We start from the raw sequence: 17,237 nt of genomic DNA on the forward strand, positions 1-17,237 counted from the left end.
CATTTTATTTCCTGGGGAGGCCCGCATCCCCCAAAAAAACCCCCGAAAACGTTCTATAGTGCCCATTCACACGTTCTAAGAAACCCGTGTTCTGGGCGGATTCCGTTGCATTCCTGGTTGAGGCTGCAAAACTCCGAACGGCCGCTAGGGGCGCAGGTGGAGGGAGGCAAGCAGAACCCAGCTGGAAAAGCCCCATGCGACTTAGCCAGTGGCGCGGGATGGGGCGTGGCTTTGCCACCCCGGCCCGCCATTCAGCTCCTGAACACCCTCTCACGCCTCCCGCTGCAGCCAATGGCTGTGCGTTCCAGGGGCGGAGTCAAGCTTCTATTGAAGCCTCGCTTTGCCTTGCCATACTGGAAGTCCAGCAGCTGCTGCTGCTTCTTAAACGCCCCAAACCGGAATGTAATTAATTTGCAAGGAGGAAAGAGAGAAAAGCAGGTTTTTTTTTTTACTCTTTTCGCGGAGGTTTCAGCGTGCAGGAAGTCAGCAAGTGAACCTCTTTATCGCCTGGAGAGAGGAAAAAAAAATACAGGGTTGGTTGGCTTGTTTTGGTTTTTAAGCGTGGGTTATTTCTTTTATCTATGGTGTTTATCAAGGGAGTGTCGTGTAAACGGGATCAGCCATTGAATTGGTGCAAATCGGATCGGCGCTGGTTCAGAAACGGAACCTGGTTCCGGGAGTTGCCAAGGAACTCTTCGAAGTTTGGAAGCTCTCAAGTTGAAAGGGTAATTTCCCAGCTCGTCCATTCGGTTGCTATTACATTTTATTATTTTTATTGCACTTAAAGGTGCAACTGCAAATTTGGTGCAGCAGAGAAATTTTTTTATTTTTTTTTAAGGAGGCTCTGCATTCCGTTTTCCTTTTTTAAAATCATTTTTTTATTTGACGTGTTAAAGCAGAATTAAAGCGGGTGCCGATTTGGAGTTAAGGAAGAAGAAGAAGTGGGAAAAAAATGTAGTAGAAAAGAGGGGAAAGTTTCTAAAGAATATCCCAACGTTTTCCAAAGTTGCAAAAATTGAAGGTGGTTGGGTGCATTTGCTAAAGTTTTTTTTTCTTCCCCTCTTGCATAGGTTGGGAATGGATTTACAAAATGATTGTTCTTAGGGTGTTAGTTTAATAGAGGTACAGTTTCTCTGCCTATCAGCTAACTTGTCACAGAGTAAGGAGTGTGCCTGTTTCAGAGCTGTGCATTCATCATATGAGATTTGAAATGATTTTGGAACCTGTGTGAATGCAGCTAACTTTCTCTTCATTAAAACAGGAAGGTCTGTGTGGGAGCCTCCACCAGACCCTGAAATAAGATGCCGCTGCTTTAATAACCTGGATCATTGAAGTAGCAATATCAATAGCATTTTTATATAGCTTTACAGCCCTCTCTAAGCAGATTTACAGAGTCAGCCTGTTGCCCCCAACAATCTGGGTCCTCATTTTACCCACCTTGGAAGGATGGAAGGCTGAGTCAACCTTGAGCCTGGTGAGATTTGAACTGCCGAATTCCCGGCAGTCAGCAGAAGTAGCCTGCAGTACTGCACTCTAACCACTGCGCCACAGAGGCTCATCTTTAATGTGATTCTAATGGCAGCTTGCAACATAATTTTTGAAAGCTGCTGTGAAAAGATCAACCTCCCTGATACATTCCCAGTTATCAGTGTTGCATTCGCTTGGTGTTTTCTTTTTGCTGACTGACCTTTTTGCTCATGCAGACATCGGTCTGTGCACTTTCTGACAACATCGCAAAAGCAAAGTCAACCAACAGCAAACCTCAGCCACAAACACTGGTATCGGGAGCTAAAATAGCATTCCTTCGGCTGACCTGTTATTCAAACAGCCTAAAGTTTAGTTTGATGTGTAACAAAACGTGACTATTAAAAAAACTTGGGTACATTTTAGGTTCCGTTTTGCTCAGCTGGCCTGATCACCCAAGGTGTTTAGCTGCACATTATATTTTGCACTGAGGTTGTGAAGCAATTATGCAGAGGGAGTACCAGGGGTGTAGTTATGGAGAGGGAAATTGCTGTTTTAAACCACATTTGTGGCGTGATAAAAAAGAAGGCTATAATATTCAAAACAAGTTTGTATTTGTGTTTCTGAAGCTGATCTGAGTCAAGGGAAAGGAACTACAGTATAATATGGAAAATCAACCCTAAAAAGTTACTTAACTTTTGTCATGGCTATTTTTCATTGTGTGGCATGCACTGTCTTACAGAATTTTCATGCATTGTAGTGGGATCCGTTTTCTGTGCATGGAAAAGAAATATTTGCCTATTGGTAAGAATAGAATAACAGAGTTGGAAGGGACCTTGGAGGTCTTCTAGTCCAACCTCCTTCTTAGGCAGGAAACCCTATTCCATTTCAGACAAATGGTTTTTCAATCTCTTCTTAAAAACTTCCAGTGTTGGAGCATTCACAACTTCTAGAGGCAAGCTGTTCCACTGATGAATTGTTCTAACTGTCAGGAAATTTCTCCTTAGTTCTAAGTTGCTTCTCTCCTTGATTAGTTTCCACCCCATTGTTTTTTATCCTGCCCTCAGTTGCTTTGGAGAATAGGTTGACTTCCTCTTCTTTGTGGCAGCTCTTGAGATACTGAAATTATAACAAACGTTATCTAATGATCAGGTATATATTGTGAATGCATTTAAATTTATAGTTAAGGAGGAATAATGGCTTTGTTTTGCAGGTCCTGACAGTTGGCATGTCTTTATCTTTTTAAAAATCTCACATCGATTTTTCAACAGGTCTTCGTGAAGGACCATCTGCCTTGCGTAATACCTGGAAAAAGCAAAAACATGAATGATTAACAAGGTAAATAACTTTGAAATGTTTCCTAATTCTTCCTGGGTTTTTCTATTTTCTTCGTTTCTGTAAGTAGAAAAAATTGTTATTGATTATAATTTATGAGACTGGAGTGCAAGAAAAAGAAAGCAATAAAAAAACAGGTGTGATTTGAAAAATCTGGTAAAGCAAAGATAATGGGGAAGCTGGATTCACTTAACACACTTCAGTCATTCGCTTAACAACTGCCTTGTTGAGCAATAGAAAATCTGGTCCAATTGTGGTTGTAAACCAAGGATTACCTATATATAAAACTCAGGCAAGATCTAGTATCTTCCTTCTTATTAAAAACAGAAGTTGTGAAGTTTCCTTTTGACAAATACAACATTTCCACTTGTTCTTCTATTTGTTGAAACAAACAGAAGAAAAAGTAGCAATGTTGTATTTTTCAAAAGGAAACTACACAACTTCTGTTTTTAAAAGAAAGAAGACACTAGATCCTGCCCAACCACAATTGGACCAGATTTTCTATTGCTAAATAAGGCAGTTGTTAAGCGAATCACTGAAGTTAAATTAATCATGCTTAAGGACATCTGGCTTCCCCTAATATCTTTGCTTGTCGGAAGTCGACTAGACAGGTCATGAATGACAATTACAGGACCCTGCGACCTTGTACATATATGTCAGTTACTAACTACCTGAATTTTCATTACATGACTATAGGATCTGTTGTAACTTCAAATAAGAGCCTTGATAGTACAGTGGTCTAAGCACCCTGTTATTAACACAGCTGCCTGCAATTACTGCTGGTTCGAATCTCTCCAAGGCTCAAGGTTGACTCAGCCTTCCATCCTTTCTAAGGTAGGTAAATTGAGGACCCAGTTTGTGGGGGCAATAAGCTGACTTTGTATAAAAATATACAAAAGTATGAAGGCTATTGCTTAACGCATTGTAAGCCGCCCTGAGTCTCCGGAGAAGGGCGGCATATAAATCAAATTAAAAAAAAAAATGGTTGAGGACTACTGTATAGATTAAATGTATAATTACTAAGAAAACCATGGACTGCAAGTCAAACTTGTCTGCCTAGAACAGTTAAGTTTTTGATTAGCAGACATAAATTTGAATACTTTGGACACGTAATGCAAGTGGATGAGTAGAAAAAAATCCATACATCATAAGATTTATACATAGAACAAAAGGGGAAGACAACAGTGGACAGATAGCAAGTATTTATCCATGCAATGACCAGGAATTGTGTCCAGCTCAGTATTAACTAAAATCTAGATTAAATTTACAGGCACAGACACGGCCAGGAATATGATGCCATGTAATGTGGTATTTTTGCTTTTAAATCAGTAGGGTCTCCCACTTTAACTTGTGAACTGTGGTTTACGGCTTAGCAAGGTTTTAACAACCAATTATGGCTTATTCTACAAAAATGGACTCTGTTGCTGCAGCTGTAGTTTTGGGATAAATAAAAACTTTAATGGTATGTGAAAATGACCTTGGAAGGGGAATTAAAAAATGCTGCCTAGAGGATGGTCAGATAAGGAGGCAGCCTGCAGCTAAACAACAAGCAGAGAAATTTAGAAAAGAACCACCCTTATCTTATTCGGCAGTAAAAAGAAATGGTGGCAGGAGATTTATTCTTTCAGACTTGCAAGAATCTGTTATTGCAGCCTTATAATAAAGTAGAATTAGCTCACCTTGTCGTATTTCCTGTCTGGTCTGCTTGGGAGGCTGACCGAAACTGCTATGGAGACAGTAACTCCACAATGCCTCATGCAAAAGAGCAAAAACAGGTGGTGCCAAATGATGAAACAATCCAGGACTTCTGTGTGAGTGTTATCTGGGTTCATTCACTGCCTTTCTTCCTCTTCCGCATGTCTCAAGCAGATGTTGTCTCATGACCGGGTGACCCCAGTTGTGAAATGAGCAGGGGCTCTTCATTTGAGGATGGAGAGAGCGAGAAAATGACAGGTGACATATTAGAACCAGAGGTGGGATTCAGCTGGTTCTGACCTGTTCTGGCGAACTGGTAGCGGAAATTTTGAGTAGTTCAGAGAACCGGCAAATACCACCTCTGACTGGCCCCATCCCTGATCTATTCGCTGCCTCCTGAGTCCCAGCTGATTGGAGACCTAGCTGATTGGCTGGGTCATCTTTTGTTGCCCTGCACAGGAGAACGGAGCTGGAAAACAGATAGCGGGGGAGGGTAGAAATGGAGATTTTACAGTATCCTTCCCCTGCCATGCCACACCCACCAAGCCACGCCCACAGAACCGGTAGTAAATTTTTTTGAATCCCACCACTGATTAGAACATAGAATAATAGAGTTGGAAAGGGCCTGGTGGGTCTTTAGTCCAACCCACTACCCATGGCAGGTGGTCCTATGCCATTTTGGACTTCCTTTGGGCTTGATGGGATGGATACAGAAAGAATAACAGGATAACAGAACAGAATAACAGAGTTGGAAGGGATCTTGGAGGTCTTCTGGTCCAACCCACTGCTCAGGCAAGAAACTCTATACCAGGTGTCAGCAACCTGCGGCTCCAGAGCCACATGCGGCTCTTTGGGCCCTCTGCTGTGGCTCCATGTCAAGTGATCCCACCACTGGCTGGCCCCGCCCCTCTCCCTCCCCTCCCAGTCACTCCTTGCCTGGCCTGAGAAGGTAAGGGCGATGGCGGGGGATGGAGAAGCAGCCAGGACAGAGACAGAGAGATACAGAGAGAGGGGGAGAGAGACAGACATAGAGAGATACAGAGGGGGGTGGGGAGAGAGAGAGAGAGAGAGATCAAAAGGATTTTGTGATTCCCGGTGTTTTTTTAACAACTGGTTCTCTGCCCTAATGACTGGCTGGGTAGGCGTGGCTGGGGGTGGTGGTCATGTGACTGGTGGAAGTGAGTGATGTCGAGTTGGCCACACCCACCCAGGTTTTGTGGCTCCCGGTGTTTTCTTTTCTGTGGGAAATGGGTCGAAGTGGCTCTTTGAGTATTTAAGGTTGCAGACCCCTGCCCTATATTATTTCAGACAAATGGTTTTCCAAATTTATCTTAAGAACTTCCAGTGTTGGAGCATTGACAACTTCTAGAGCAGTGTTTCTCAACCTTGGTAGCAGCGCTGGCTGGGGGATTTTGGGAGTTGCAGTCCACCCATCTTCAAGCTTCCAAGGTTGAGAAACACTGTTCTAGAGGTAAGTTGTTCCACTGATTAATTGTTCTAACTGTCAGGAAATTTCTTCTTAGTTCTAAGTTGCTTCTCTCCTTGATTAGTTTCCACCCATTGCTTCTTGTCCTGCCCTCAGGTGCTTTGGAGAATAGGTTGACTCCCTCTCACCTTGGTGGTTATCTTTATTGTTAGCTATCTTATATCCTCCCGTTTAGATAGCTATCCTCCCAAAACAGTTTGCAAGCAGTGTAAATAAGGGTCAATAAAACCGCAATGAATATCGTTGAAAGGGCCTCCTACAAACAACAGCATCTTTTGTTACTTGGATAGTTGGTGGCTGTTGTGATTATGGGGGAGGGCCGGGAGAAAGAAGAATCTGGTTGAGCCAGTTTATTATTGCCTTCCTGCCTCTCTCTTCTGGGATCCTTGTCAAGGGCAGATAATGGGTGGAGGTGAAGGAAGCTTCCTGCCTTTCTCCTCCTATTTTGCATCAAGTTTGGGCAAAGCTACCTTGAGTTGCAGAATTAAAATTGGGGATTACTTCTACATCTCATGACTCGGGTATTTACCAGCATGGATTTGCACATCATGAGCTGCTTGAATTGGAAGCAGCCTTGAATTTATCTGAAATCTTGATTCCTCCAGCCTAGATTTTTAGCCTGTGGGTTGAATTTACAAATTGGGCTAACCCATGTCTGATGTCAAATTCCCCTGAAATGAGGGGAAGTGGTTAAAGGAATTTAGTTCTGACCTTGAAGGAGGAAAAGGGAAGACAATGAGTCAACCCTGGGAAAGTAGAAAGTATGAGAAAGAGACTGTACGGCCCTTCAGAAGGGATGGTGAAAGTTGAGAACAAGCTTTCAAGACAGCTGTAAAATATTCCTGCGTTTCTTGCCATGTCTGTTCCTTGATCCTGCCCACCTCGAAGGGCTGGCAGAACTGGACAATATACTCCCCAGTTACATGAACCAGCACAGTTTAGGGATTCTTGTTTTCAGGAAAGGAAGACACACACTGAGCAAAGTGAGAGATGGTATAGGACAGGGATCTCAAACTTGGCAACTTTAAGACTTGTGGACTTCAATTCCCAGGATTCCCTAGCCAGCCATGTTGGCTGGGGAAATCTGGGAGTTGGAAGTCCACAAGTCTTAAAGATGCCAAGTTTGGAGACTTCTGATATAGAACGTTATATAGCTTTTCCTGCTTCAAAGCTTCAAGCTCCTTGGTCTCTCTTTTCCCACGCTCCCTTGAATGGCTGTTGAACATGATTGCATGTTGACATTCTCTGCATTCCAGCTCTTAGCATCTTCCTTAGAAGCAGGGGTGAAATCTTACCGGTTCAGACCAGTTCGGGCGAACCGCTAGGGTTTATTGGCATCAGTTCGCTGAACTGGTAGTAATCACCCCACGCCCGGCCAGTCGCCGTTCACCTCTTTCAGCCACTCGATATTCCACAGAATTCAATGTTAAATGCAGCAGAGAGAATACTACCTTTTCTCCCTCCATTCAAAATGGAGCTGCTGCAGCTTGTCCCTTTAAGGTAGTCCCCAGGAGGGAGGGGACCAAAAAGGGAGCAGCAGTTCCGCTCTTAATGGTGGGAGAAAAGTTAGCATTCTCTCTGCCACAGCTGGAATGGAGCCATTTTCGTAAAAGGCAGGAAAATGGGGAAGGGGATTTTCTTGCCTGTCATCCATTCCTCAATCTCAGCACAGACTGAGGGAAGGATGGTAGGTAGGAATATTCTCCTCCCCATTTTCCTGCCATTTGGGACAAGGAGTGGCTGGGAGAGGAGGGGCCGGTGAGGAGCCCCTTGATGTGAATGATGTTGAGTTGGCCATGTCCACCCGGTCACATGACCTCCCCCCAAAAAGCCACGCCCACAGAACCAGTAGGGGAAATTTTTTAATTTCACCACTGCTTAGAAGCTCCAACTTCTAACAGGACCCTGGCAGAATTACCTCCTGGAAGGACCAGGCTGGGTTGGGGGGCATCATTTCAGACTTTCCCTTTCTTTTCATAGCTTTCCATATCAGTGTAATTTTTCCACTTCTTTTCTTTTTTTCACAGTCAACTATTCAGTATGGAGAAAGAATCTACTAATTTAACTCCGTACTCTTCATTCAAGGCAGTAAAGCTATCAATCTGTCTTGTCACTCCCAATCCTGAACCCTGTTTTACATGGTGTTGTAGGAGATGACGAGGCTGAGCCTGAGGGTGGGGTCAAACACATAATCAGTTTGGAATATCTACACCCCTGTAAGAACTAATTCCAGCTCCCCTTGGAACCTGTTGACTCTTATCTGGCGCCAATTTGCATTGACTGTTAGTAGATCAGATTCCTGTGTCTAGGTATCATGGAATAAACTTGCAGTTGTGCTTTGAACTCTATCCTGGCTCCTGATTTCTTACACCTGACAGGTGTTTCCTGCATAAGTCCTATAAAGGTCTTAAAGTCATGCTTGTTGAGGAAAACTCACTTGGTTTGGCTCCCGTATTATACTAAACTCTAGTCCAGTGATGGCAAACCTTTCAGACACCGAGTGCCCAAACTGCATGCATGTGCATGTCCAAACTGAAAGGTTACACTGAAAGGTGTATGTGCAGCAGAGACACGAAGACCAGGTGCCCAGCGGGAGGCAGGGCATCCCAACACTGGCAGCGTGGCAAGAGGTAAGATCTTTTTCTATCGTGAGTTTCTGTTTCGTCATTTGCAGGGAAACAGAAGCTCACAAAAGAAACGCCACGGAGATCTGGCCTGGGGGCAACGATGCGCGTGCCAGCAGAGAGGGCTCTGTGTGCCAACTCTGGCACGCGTGCCAGAGGTTCACCATCATGGCTCTAATCCATTCTTTATCAATGCTAGTTCACAGAACTAACTGAAATAGAACCCACCAAAATTCAAGTAATGTGTGAATCAGCCCCTGATAAGAAAAGGCTCTCCAAAGTTTTGGAAACAATTCTCCAGCTTTGGATGAAGATTTAAATTTGAAACTTTCTGTCTAGGAAGCCAGTGTTCTTCCACTGAGATAGGACATTTCCTAATGATTTAAGTTAATAAATCACTTGGAAGCTTTGATAAAAGGAGAACAACCATAAGTAAACAAAGTGTAGGCTTGTGTATCTCCAGAGATTAATTTCTTTGGAAATGCTCCTGTGCTTTGTTTTCATTTCTCCTTTTGGTTCTCAATAACAGATCAAAAGCCAGGCTCAGCTGTTACTCAAGAGTTGCCTCTAATTAAAGTGTTGGAGCATATTGGGATGGGAGCAGTAGTGGGATTCAGCCAGTTCGCACCTATTCGGGAGAACCAGTTGTTAACTTTCTAAGCAGTTTGGAGAACCGGTTGTTGGAAGAAATCTTATTTTGTTTTTTTCCCCCCACTTTACAGGGCTAATCCTGTAAGGAAGGCAGGAAGGGAACATTCTGGTGTTGTTTCTAGCCTAATCTTTATTGCCCTGCTTACAGAAACTGCCTCTCCGGTTAACCCTTATTACATTGTAACAGTTAAGGCGAAGCACCCATCAACGTGAGTGACGTTGAGTTGGTCACGTCCACATGGTCACATGACCACCGAGCCATGCCTACCCAGCTGGTCATTAGGGAGAGAACCAGTTGTTAACTTATTTGAATCCCACCATTGGGTAGGAGAAGAATAACTCTTTTCCCTGGAGAACATCTGTAGAAGGTCTACATTGGGTTCGTTTAACTCAGTGGTATCCACAGTCCAACGTTTCATTGTGTATGTATGCAATAATAGAAGGGGAGGTGCAATGGCTCAGCGGTTAAAGATGCTGAGTTTCTCGGCTGGAGAGCTGACAGCCCGGGTTCGAGACCCAAGCTATGCGCAATGGGATGAACTCTTGTTCCTTGCTCCAGCTCCTGCCCACCTAGCAGTTCAAAAGCATGCAAATGCAAGTAGATCAATAGGTACCACTTCAGTGGGAAGGTAACACGTTCCATGCGTGTTTGACATATAGCCATACTGGACACATGACCGCAGAAATTGTCTTCAGGCAATGCTGGCTTAAGGGGACGTGGTGGCTCAGTGGCTAAGACGCTGAACTTGTTGATTGAAAGGTTGGCAGTTCAGCGGTTCGAATCCCTAGTGCTGCGTAACAGGTTGAGCTCCTGTTACTTGTCCCAGCTTCTGCCAACCTAGCAGAAAGCATGTAAAAAATGCAAGTAGAAAAATAGGGACCACCTTCGGTGGGAAGGTAACAGCGTTCCGTGCGCCTTTGACGTTTAGTCATGCTGGCCACATGACCACGGAGATGTCTTCGGACAGCGCTGGCTCTTTCGGCTTTGAAACGGAGATGAGCACCGCCCCCTAGAGTCGGGAATGACTAGCACATATGTGCGAAGGGAACCTTTACCTTTAATGCTGGTTTCCTTGACCAAGAAAAGGAAATGAAAGATGCATCCTAGAGCTGGGCACAACTGGACAGGGAAACCTTTACCTTTTACAATAACACTCTTTGTTGGGTTAAAGTTTATCATGGTAAGGATGGTCCCAGACCTTGCAAGTTGGTTTTTTTTGCTAACTACTGAACATATTTATTCAGAACCAAGTACTCTGATATCAGTAAGCCTGATTTCCTCTCAAAACAATGTGCATTAAATTGCAATCAAAGAGAACTGGGCAGCCAATGTACGATGCTGCTTTATTTATTGGGTTTCTTCTATGCCAGCCATGAGGCTCAAACCCAATTTTTCACATCCTCATGTGGAACGTTACAAAATAGATTTTTTTTTAAAGTGAAGAGTTTTGCAAGATGTGAGTGGGAGGTGGTTAACTTTTCATTTATAGCTATTTTACGAGAAGCGGGTCAGAAGTCTTTCATTGGGGAAAAAAAAAATCTCCGCAAAGCATTGGGTAATACAGTTTCCTTAATTGTAAAAAAGTGCCTTCTGATGAACTAAAGTAAGTGTCCCTATGGATTTTATTCTGCTAGTTGTTGCTGACTATAGGGGCCAGTGCTCATCTCTATTTCAAGGCCATTGAGCCAGGGCTGTCCAAAGACGTTTCCATAGTCATTTGGCCACCATGATGTCACAGAGCACTGTTACCTTCCCACTGAAGTGGTACCTATTTATCTACTCGCATTTGCATGCTTTCAAACTGCTAGGTTGGCAGGAGCTGAAGTGAGGAACGGAGCTCACCCTGTTGCGTGACACTCGAGTCTCGAACCTGGGTTGCCGGCTTTCTAGTTGATAAGCTCAGTCTCTTAACCACTAAGCCACTGCATCGCCCCATTCTGATGACATAAACTTACAAAAACTAACCCATAGGAGCAAATCATACGTTCTGCAAAAAAGAGATGAGGACTAAGTAAATGGTTTTTGCTATCTTGGTGTCTACACACATTCCACTGTAGGCACATTCCAGTGCCTACAGTTGGCAGTTTTGAAATCTATCTATGTTGTGGGCGGCCTGGAGATCAGCAGACCTTTCAGGCAATAGGCATCCACAATGTATGATGGGTTGCTATATCTCTTACTTAAAAAGAAAATTGAAAGCTCTCGAGATCATTGTATGTCATAATGTTCCACCTATTGTATTCCTGAAATAGCAATAGCACTTAGATACTGCTTCCCAATGCTGTACAGCCCTCCCTAAGAGGTTTACAGAGTCAGCCTATTGCCCCTAACAATCTGGCTCCTCATTTTACCAACCACGGAATAATGGAAGGTTGAGTCAACCTTGAGCTGATGAGGATCGAACCCCAGGCAGTCAGCAGAATTAGCTTGTAATACTTCACTTAACCACAGCGCCACCATGGCTCTTTAAGATATTGTTGGTCAGGTAGTCCAAACAAGAAATACAAAACCATGAGTTGCTGCTACCTTTATTGTAAGGATATAGTAACAGAATTTTGCAAGTCTGAAAGCATTTTCATCCTCCTTTATTTTTAGTTTCTAGAAAAGTAGGATAGGTCCCTTCTGAGATGCTTCCCACACTCCTTTTCTTTCTGTGGACCAAGAAAGCTTTTGATTGTCTAGGCCAGGAGTGTCAAACTCGATTCCATTGAGGGCCGCATCAGGGTTGTGTTTGACTTTGGGGAGGGGGCGTGGCCAGGGAATGTGTGGCCAGCTTGACATCACTCGTGTTGGGGGTGCCTGTGGTGGACTGAGTGCTCTGCCAATGAAAAAGGCTCCCAAGCTCTGTTTTCGGCTGCGACGGCCTCCTGCAACCCTCTGCCAGTGAAAACGGAGCTCGGGAGGGCCGCACACATCCCTCCTAAGCTCCGTTTTCATTGGCAGAGGAACCGCGGGCCAGTCCTTCGATGTTTCCAGGTCAGCCCCGTGGGCCAGATCTAAGCACTCCGCAGGCCAGATTCGGACCTTGGACCTTGAGTTTGACACCCCTGGTCTAGGCTGTGGCTCTTCCTCTTTTCTTCAAGGTCATTCCAAAATGGTCATACCATTACCAGAAATTATGTAAGAAAAACCCAAAGCTTCAGAAGATTTAGCAATCCGCCTCAAAAGATTTCTACCATTAGAATTTTTGAAAAATGATAAAAATACTGAATTTTGTAAGGATGTCTAGGCTTATTTCGAGAGGCTGCCATTATGAAATCTTGGAGATTACAATTTTTATTAATCATAACATAAAATGCAGAAATACAAAGAAAAATGAAAATAATGGGAAAACAGGACGAGAAGGGGAAGAGGAAAATGTGGAGGGTGAAAGGGAAAAGAAAAAGAAAACATTGACTTTCGACTCTTTTTGGCACAATAGAATAAGTTAATAACATAGAACCTCAACTTTTTACTTTTACATAATAATATATACTAGCCATTTCTATAACGGCAATCCTATCTGATTGGGAAAACCCAAAATCAAAGTTTCATTTTTTTTTCCCACCTCAAGCACAAAGTTCAGAAGTGGTTTCCAAGTAGAAGGGATATTGCAGTTATGAAAGTGTCCTACTGCTGACCCCTGTTAAGAATCCAGACATATTGTTTAATTTCTTCCATGTGAATGTTGCCAGATTGTTGATATAACTTGCCTATGCAGACAAAATTATTACTGAGAACAATGATAAGCGATTATGTCTTCAGGAGCCTCCTGGTAGAAAGCAATTTAGTCTACCCTTTGAGGTAGAAATTGTGCCGTCTTCCTGTTTTCTCCTTTAATTATGTTTTCGTTTTACCTGTAGACTTTCCAGAACGTGTTGATTGGAAGTCCAAGGAATCGTATGATAGGCATTATGCCTAGCTGGGTTATTATTTCAAGATCTGCTGTTGCCACTTTGCCCGGAAAAGGACGCCTCTATTCCAGATACGTTCTCTCCCAAAATCAAGCATGGAAAAGTTTGTTGGCCAAAGGTCGTTCAGGTTGGTCCCCAGCAAGCTGCAGTTGCCAGGTCAATCACATGTTCCCCCTGGGAAAAGCCTTCCGACATACCTCCACGGAAGAAGAAGACTTCTCTTTCCATTTGACGCCATCACAGATCAATGAGGTCTTAAGGGCGAGCGAGTTGTCCTACACCGTCCCTGAATTTGACGGGAAAAATCCCAGCTCAGTATTGAAATTCGAGTCCAACCACCTGGGAGCCAACGTGCCAATAGAAGACCGCCGAAGCGCGGCAACCTGTTTGCAGACGAGGGGAATGATGTTCGGAATCTTTGACGGCCACGCCGGCTATTCCTGTGCTCAGTCGGTGAGCGAGAGGCTGTTTTCTTACCTCGCCGTTTCTCTTCTGTCTCGGCAAACGCTGGAAGAGATTGAGTTGGCCGTGGAATCTATGAAACCGATAATGCCCATTCTTCAGTGGCACAAACACCCCAACGACAGCTTCTTCCACGAGGTTGCCTCCCTGTACTTGGAACAGCTCAGAGTTTATTGGCAAGACTTACTGAGCTCGGACACAGACCTTGGACTGACAATGGAAGAAGCTTTGATCGGTGCTTTTAAAAGGCTGGATTCAGACATATCGTTGGAAGTTCAGGCACCTTCCAAGAACGAACTTCTGAAAAATATCGCTCTACAGGTGGCTTTCTCGGGGGCAACGGCTTGCTTAGCTCATGTTGATCAGGCTCATTTGCATGTTGCAAATGCTGGGGACTGCAGGGTGATCCTGGGAGTTCAGAACCCCAATGGCTCGTGGTCTGCTTTACCCCTTACCCGAGATCACAATGCTTTCAATGAGTCAGAAATCTCGCGGTTGAAAGGTGAGCACCCAACTTCTGAATGGAACACTCTCATTATGAACGACAGATTGCTGGGCGTCCTTATGCCTTCCAGAGCTTTTGGAGACGTCATGTTCAAGTGGAGTCAGGATCTGCAGCAGAGTATCCTTAAAAACCACTGCAACCTGGAGGATTTAAACATCTATGAGTATGTCCCTCCGTGTTATCACACCCCTCCTTACTTAACAGCCGAGCCAGAGGTCACTTACCACAAAATCAGGCGGCAGGATAAGTTCTTGGTTCTTGCTTCTGATGGCCTGTGGGACATGTTGAGTAACCAAGAAGTGGTCCAGCTCGTTGCAAACCATACAGTTGAAGATGATGTCCAGAAAACTCAGCTCACTTTTAAGAAACCAACCAGTCTGGGGTATGTGCAAGACCTGCTACTTCGGAGAAAGGCTCGGACTGCCCAGCCCTGTGACCAGAATGTGGCAACCCACCTTATCAGACATGCCATTGGTGCCAATGAATATGGAGAGATAGACCAAGAAAAGCTTATGGCAATGTTGACTCTTCCTGATGACCTTGCACGCATGTACAGGGATGATATCACAGTTACAGTGGTCTATTTTAATTCAGATGTAATTGATAGATACTATCAAGAGGATGAAGAAAGATCTTGAGTTACATGAATTCCGAAGGTCAGGAGCGTTCACTTCAAATTCCCTGAAACATTTTTTGCATGAGAGCCCCACCCATAAAATCCCTGTCCTTCCTTCAGGAGACCAAGTTTATTTCTCTGTAAGCCTTGAATTCCTATAAAAAAAAAAAAAACCATCCATTTTTGGCTTGTAAAATAATTTTGGGGCAATCATTTGATTTCAGTGGAACGCTTGAGTTTTGTAGTTAATGGGGTGCTGGGGAGAAACTGGTAATAGTTGTTTAACTGGAACCTAAACTTTGTAGCTAGTAGTACAGCTAGTAATACTTTAGTAGTATTTCTAAAGTAGATTGGAATGGCAGATAGTGCTCTTCCTCTGTGAGCTCTCCAAAATGGCCATCGGTGAAAAGATTGCATGCAGGGGAAGAGATGCATTATTTTTCTGAGGACACTTGGGGGTTCAGTGGGGTTCAGGATTCCAATCCATGCAAACTGACTTGTACTGAAAGGCAGAGATGCTACTCCAAGGGAGCTTACTCTGATCCTGTCAAAAGAATTATATCCAACAATGCCCCTTTGCCACTGCATAGCCATTTCTGTCAGGTCAAAAATCCCCTGCTACAGGAGCTCCTTAAAGATACAGCTATTTTCATAGGTTTGTGGAGGGTCAATGAAACACTTCCCTGAAGCCAAATTCATCCCTGCAATGCTGAATTTTGTCTTCTGCTCCCAAGTCATTTGCATGAGGTTCCTGATGGCGTCATCGTGATACATTAATATGGAAAGCGTCTTCCAGCTATTTAAGCAGCGTCCACTGTGATCAGTTTTCCTCCTTACCTTTCTGTTTGAAAAGCTTGCAACAACCCCTTTTCTTTCCTCATCTGAACGGCTACTGTTCATAGGCTGCATCAATTACTACTTGAATACTCGTAGAAAGCACTTCAGGGATTTCAAACTCCTGTTGATTGCTTCTGCTACCATAGCAGTCTTACGTAAGTGTCTCTTGCTGGCTTTAAAAAAAAAAAGCTTCAGAAAGGATTACTATTCGTAGCTGCGCTGCGTTCTTGAAAGGCAATTGGGAGACATTTTACAGTGTAAGGAGATAAGGATATATTTGCAGCCTTGGCTCAACGCGCCATGTTGCCAATGAATGGCTTTAATTTCCTAAGAATGGACAAATATTGTGCTTTTTATTTACGTTTGATCTTTTAAAACACCTGTTGACTAACATTCTCTTTGAATACCAGTCATGTATGAGTAATACACTGGGTTGATGACTGTTCTCTGAAAAAGAGCAGGGTTTTATTAATAGTACACACTACTCACTGTCTGAATCATGATTTTAGGGAAGTCTGCAACGCTGCATTTCATTTCCACGGAATGGTTTGCTGAGTTACACTTTGCATTCTTCAACTTGCGTTCCAATTCAACGTGAAAACGGAACCAAACAGTAGATTTTTCTTTGAGGGAAATTTCAGAGTTTTTTGAATGACACATCTGATAGCAGATCTTTTCAGACTGAGCCCAGGGAGAATGAAGAGTCTTCAAATGACCCAAAGGAAGGAGCGGCTCAAATGAAGCAATCAAGCGAAGCTACAGAATAGTTGATTAAATTGGATGTACGTTAGATTAAGAGAAGCAGTCCATATCCTCGGTTCTAAGAATGGCCTGTGGTTTACAGAAAAAGGGAACAAGTTGATTAAGAAGAATTGAGAAGTCAGAAGGAAAAACACAAACCTTGTAATGTGCTTAAAAATCCAGAAAGGGGGGAGAAAGGACATTTCTTAATGTTGGCATTAGAAAAACATAAAGGGCTAATAGTTCTGCTAGCAGTTTGAACAACAAAATTTTTTTTTGCATCCTTAGGACCACAAGTCCACAAATTTTAACCATAAAATATTGCTTAAAACAAGAACCCCTCAAGATTGTGCATTTTATAAGTAATGTTGCTAAGTATTATTGGGCTACATCAAATTTACAGAATCGTTTCTTTTAGCACAGGGAAAATCCAACACGGTGTTAGAACAGTCTACACCTTGTCCCTAAACAAAGTTTTTCTTTGATCATCAGTTGTCCATCATCCGCTTACAGATGGGATGACTGGATGTCATTTTTCTAGCAAGTGGAACTTAACCAGTAATAAAGGTAGTAGGAGTTTTCTTTAGCAAGACTTGTTAGCAATTGCTGCTCTAACAGTCATGCTTATTTTTTTTAATTGCTGATGGTAAAAAAAACTCCAGTTTTTGAACAGCTTGGCAAATAATATTTTGGATTATGTCTATTCTTCTTGTAGCTATTTTGCTAGTTGCTACTTTCATATGTGGTAGAAGTTGATTACTTCTGATCTTAAGCACTAGAATTATATTTCCGGTATTCTCTGCCTCCCAGCAATTTGCCTCCTTACAGCAAACAGCCCATTTCAGTTTCAGCACAGCCTGATTAGCACAAGCAGCTGATTGTCGGTTGGATCGGCCTCCTGACCATCAGCTGTTTCAGGCTGCAGGG

At 43.4% G+C, this 17,237-nt stretch overlaps 1 protein-coding gene across 2 annotated transcripts; it reads left to right on the forward strand.

Annotated features, from left to right (window-relative positions):
- The first annotated feature begins 520 nt into the window (after nt 1-520).
- PDP2 (pyruvate dehydrogenase phosphatase catalytic subunit 2) lies at nt 521-16,881 on the forward strand. 2 transcript variants are annotated; one of them, XM_070953009.1, is made up of 3 exons: nt 521-533; nt 2,736-2,802; nt 13,099-16,881. In XM_070953009.1, the coding sequence occupies exons 2-3, from the start codon at nt 2,791-2,793 to the stop codon at nt 14,752-14,754; spliced, it is 1,668 nt and encodes a 555-aa protein (XP_070809110.1). In that variant the 5' UTR covers nt 521-533; nt 2,736-2,790; the 3' UTR covers nt 14,755-16,881. The 2 variants fall into 2 exon arrangements, with proteins under 2 accessions (XP_070809110.1, XP_070809109.1); XM_070953008.1 differs by lacking the exon at nt 521-533 and adding an exon at nt 579-725.
- Nucleotides 16,882-17,237: the final 356 nt, after the last annotated feature.

The sequence above is a fragment of the Pituophis catenifer genome, unplaced genomic scaffold, assembly GCF_029215685.1.
Source record: "Pituophis catenifer annectens isolate HBS135680 unplaced genomic scaffold, rPitCat1.0.hap2 SCAF_13, whole genome shotgun sequence".
NCBI lineage: Eukaryota > Metazoa > Chordata > Lepidosauria > Squamata > Colubridae > Pituophis > Pituophis catenifer.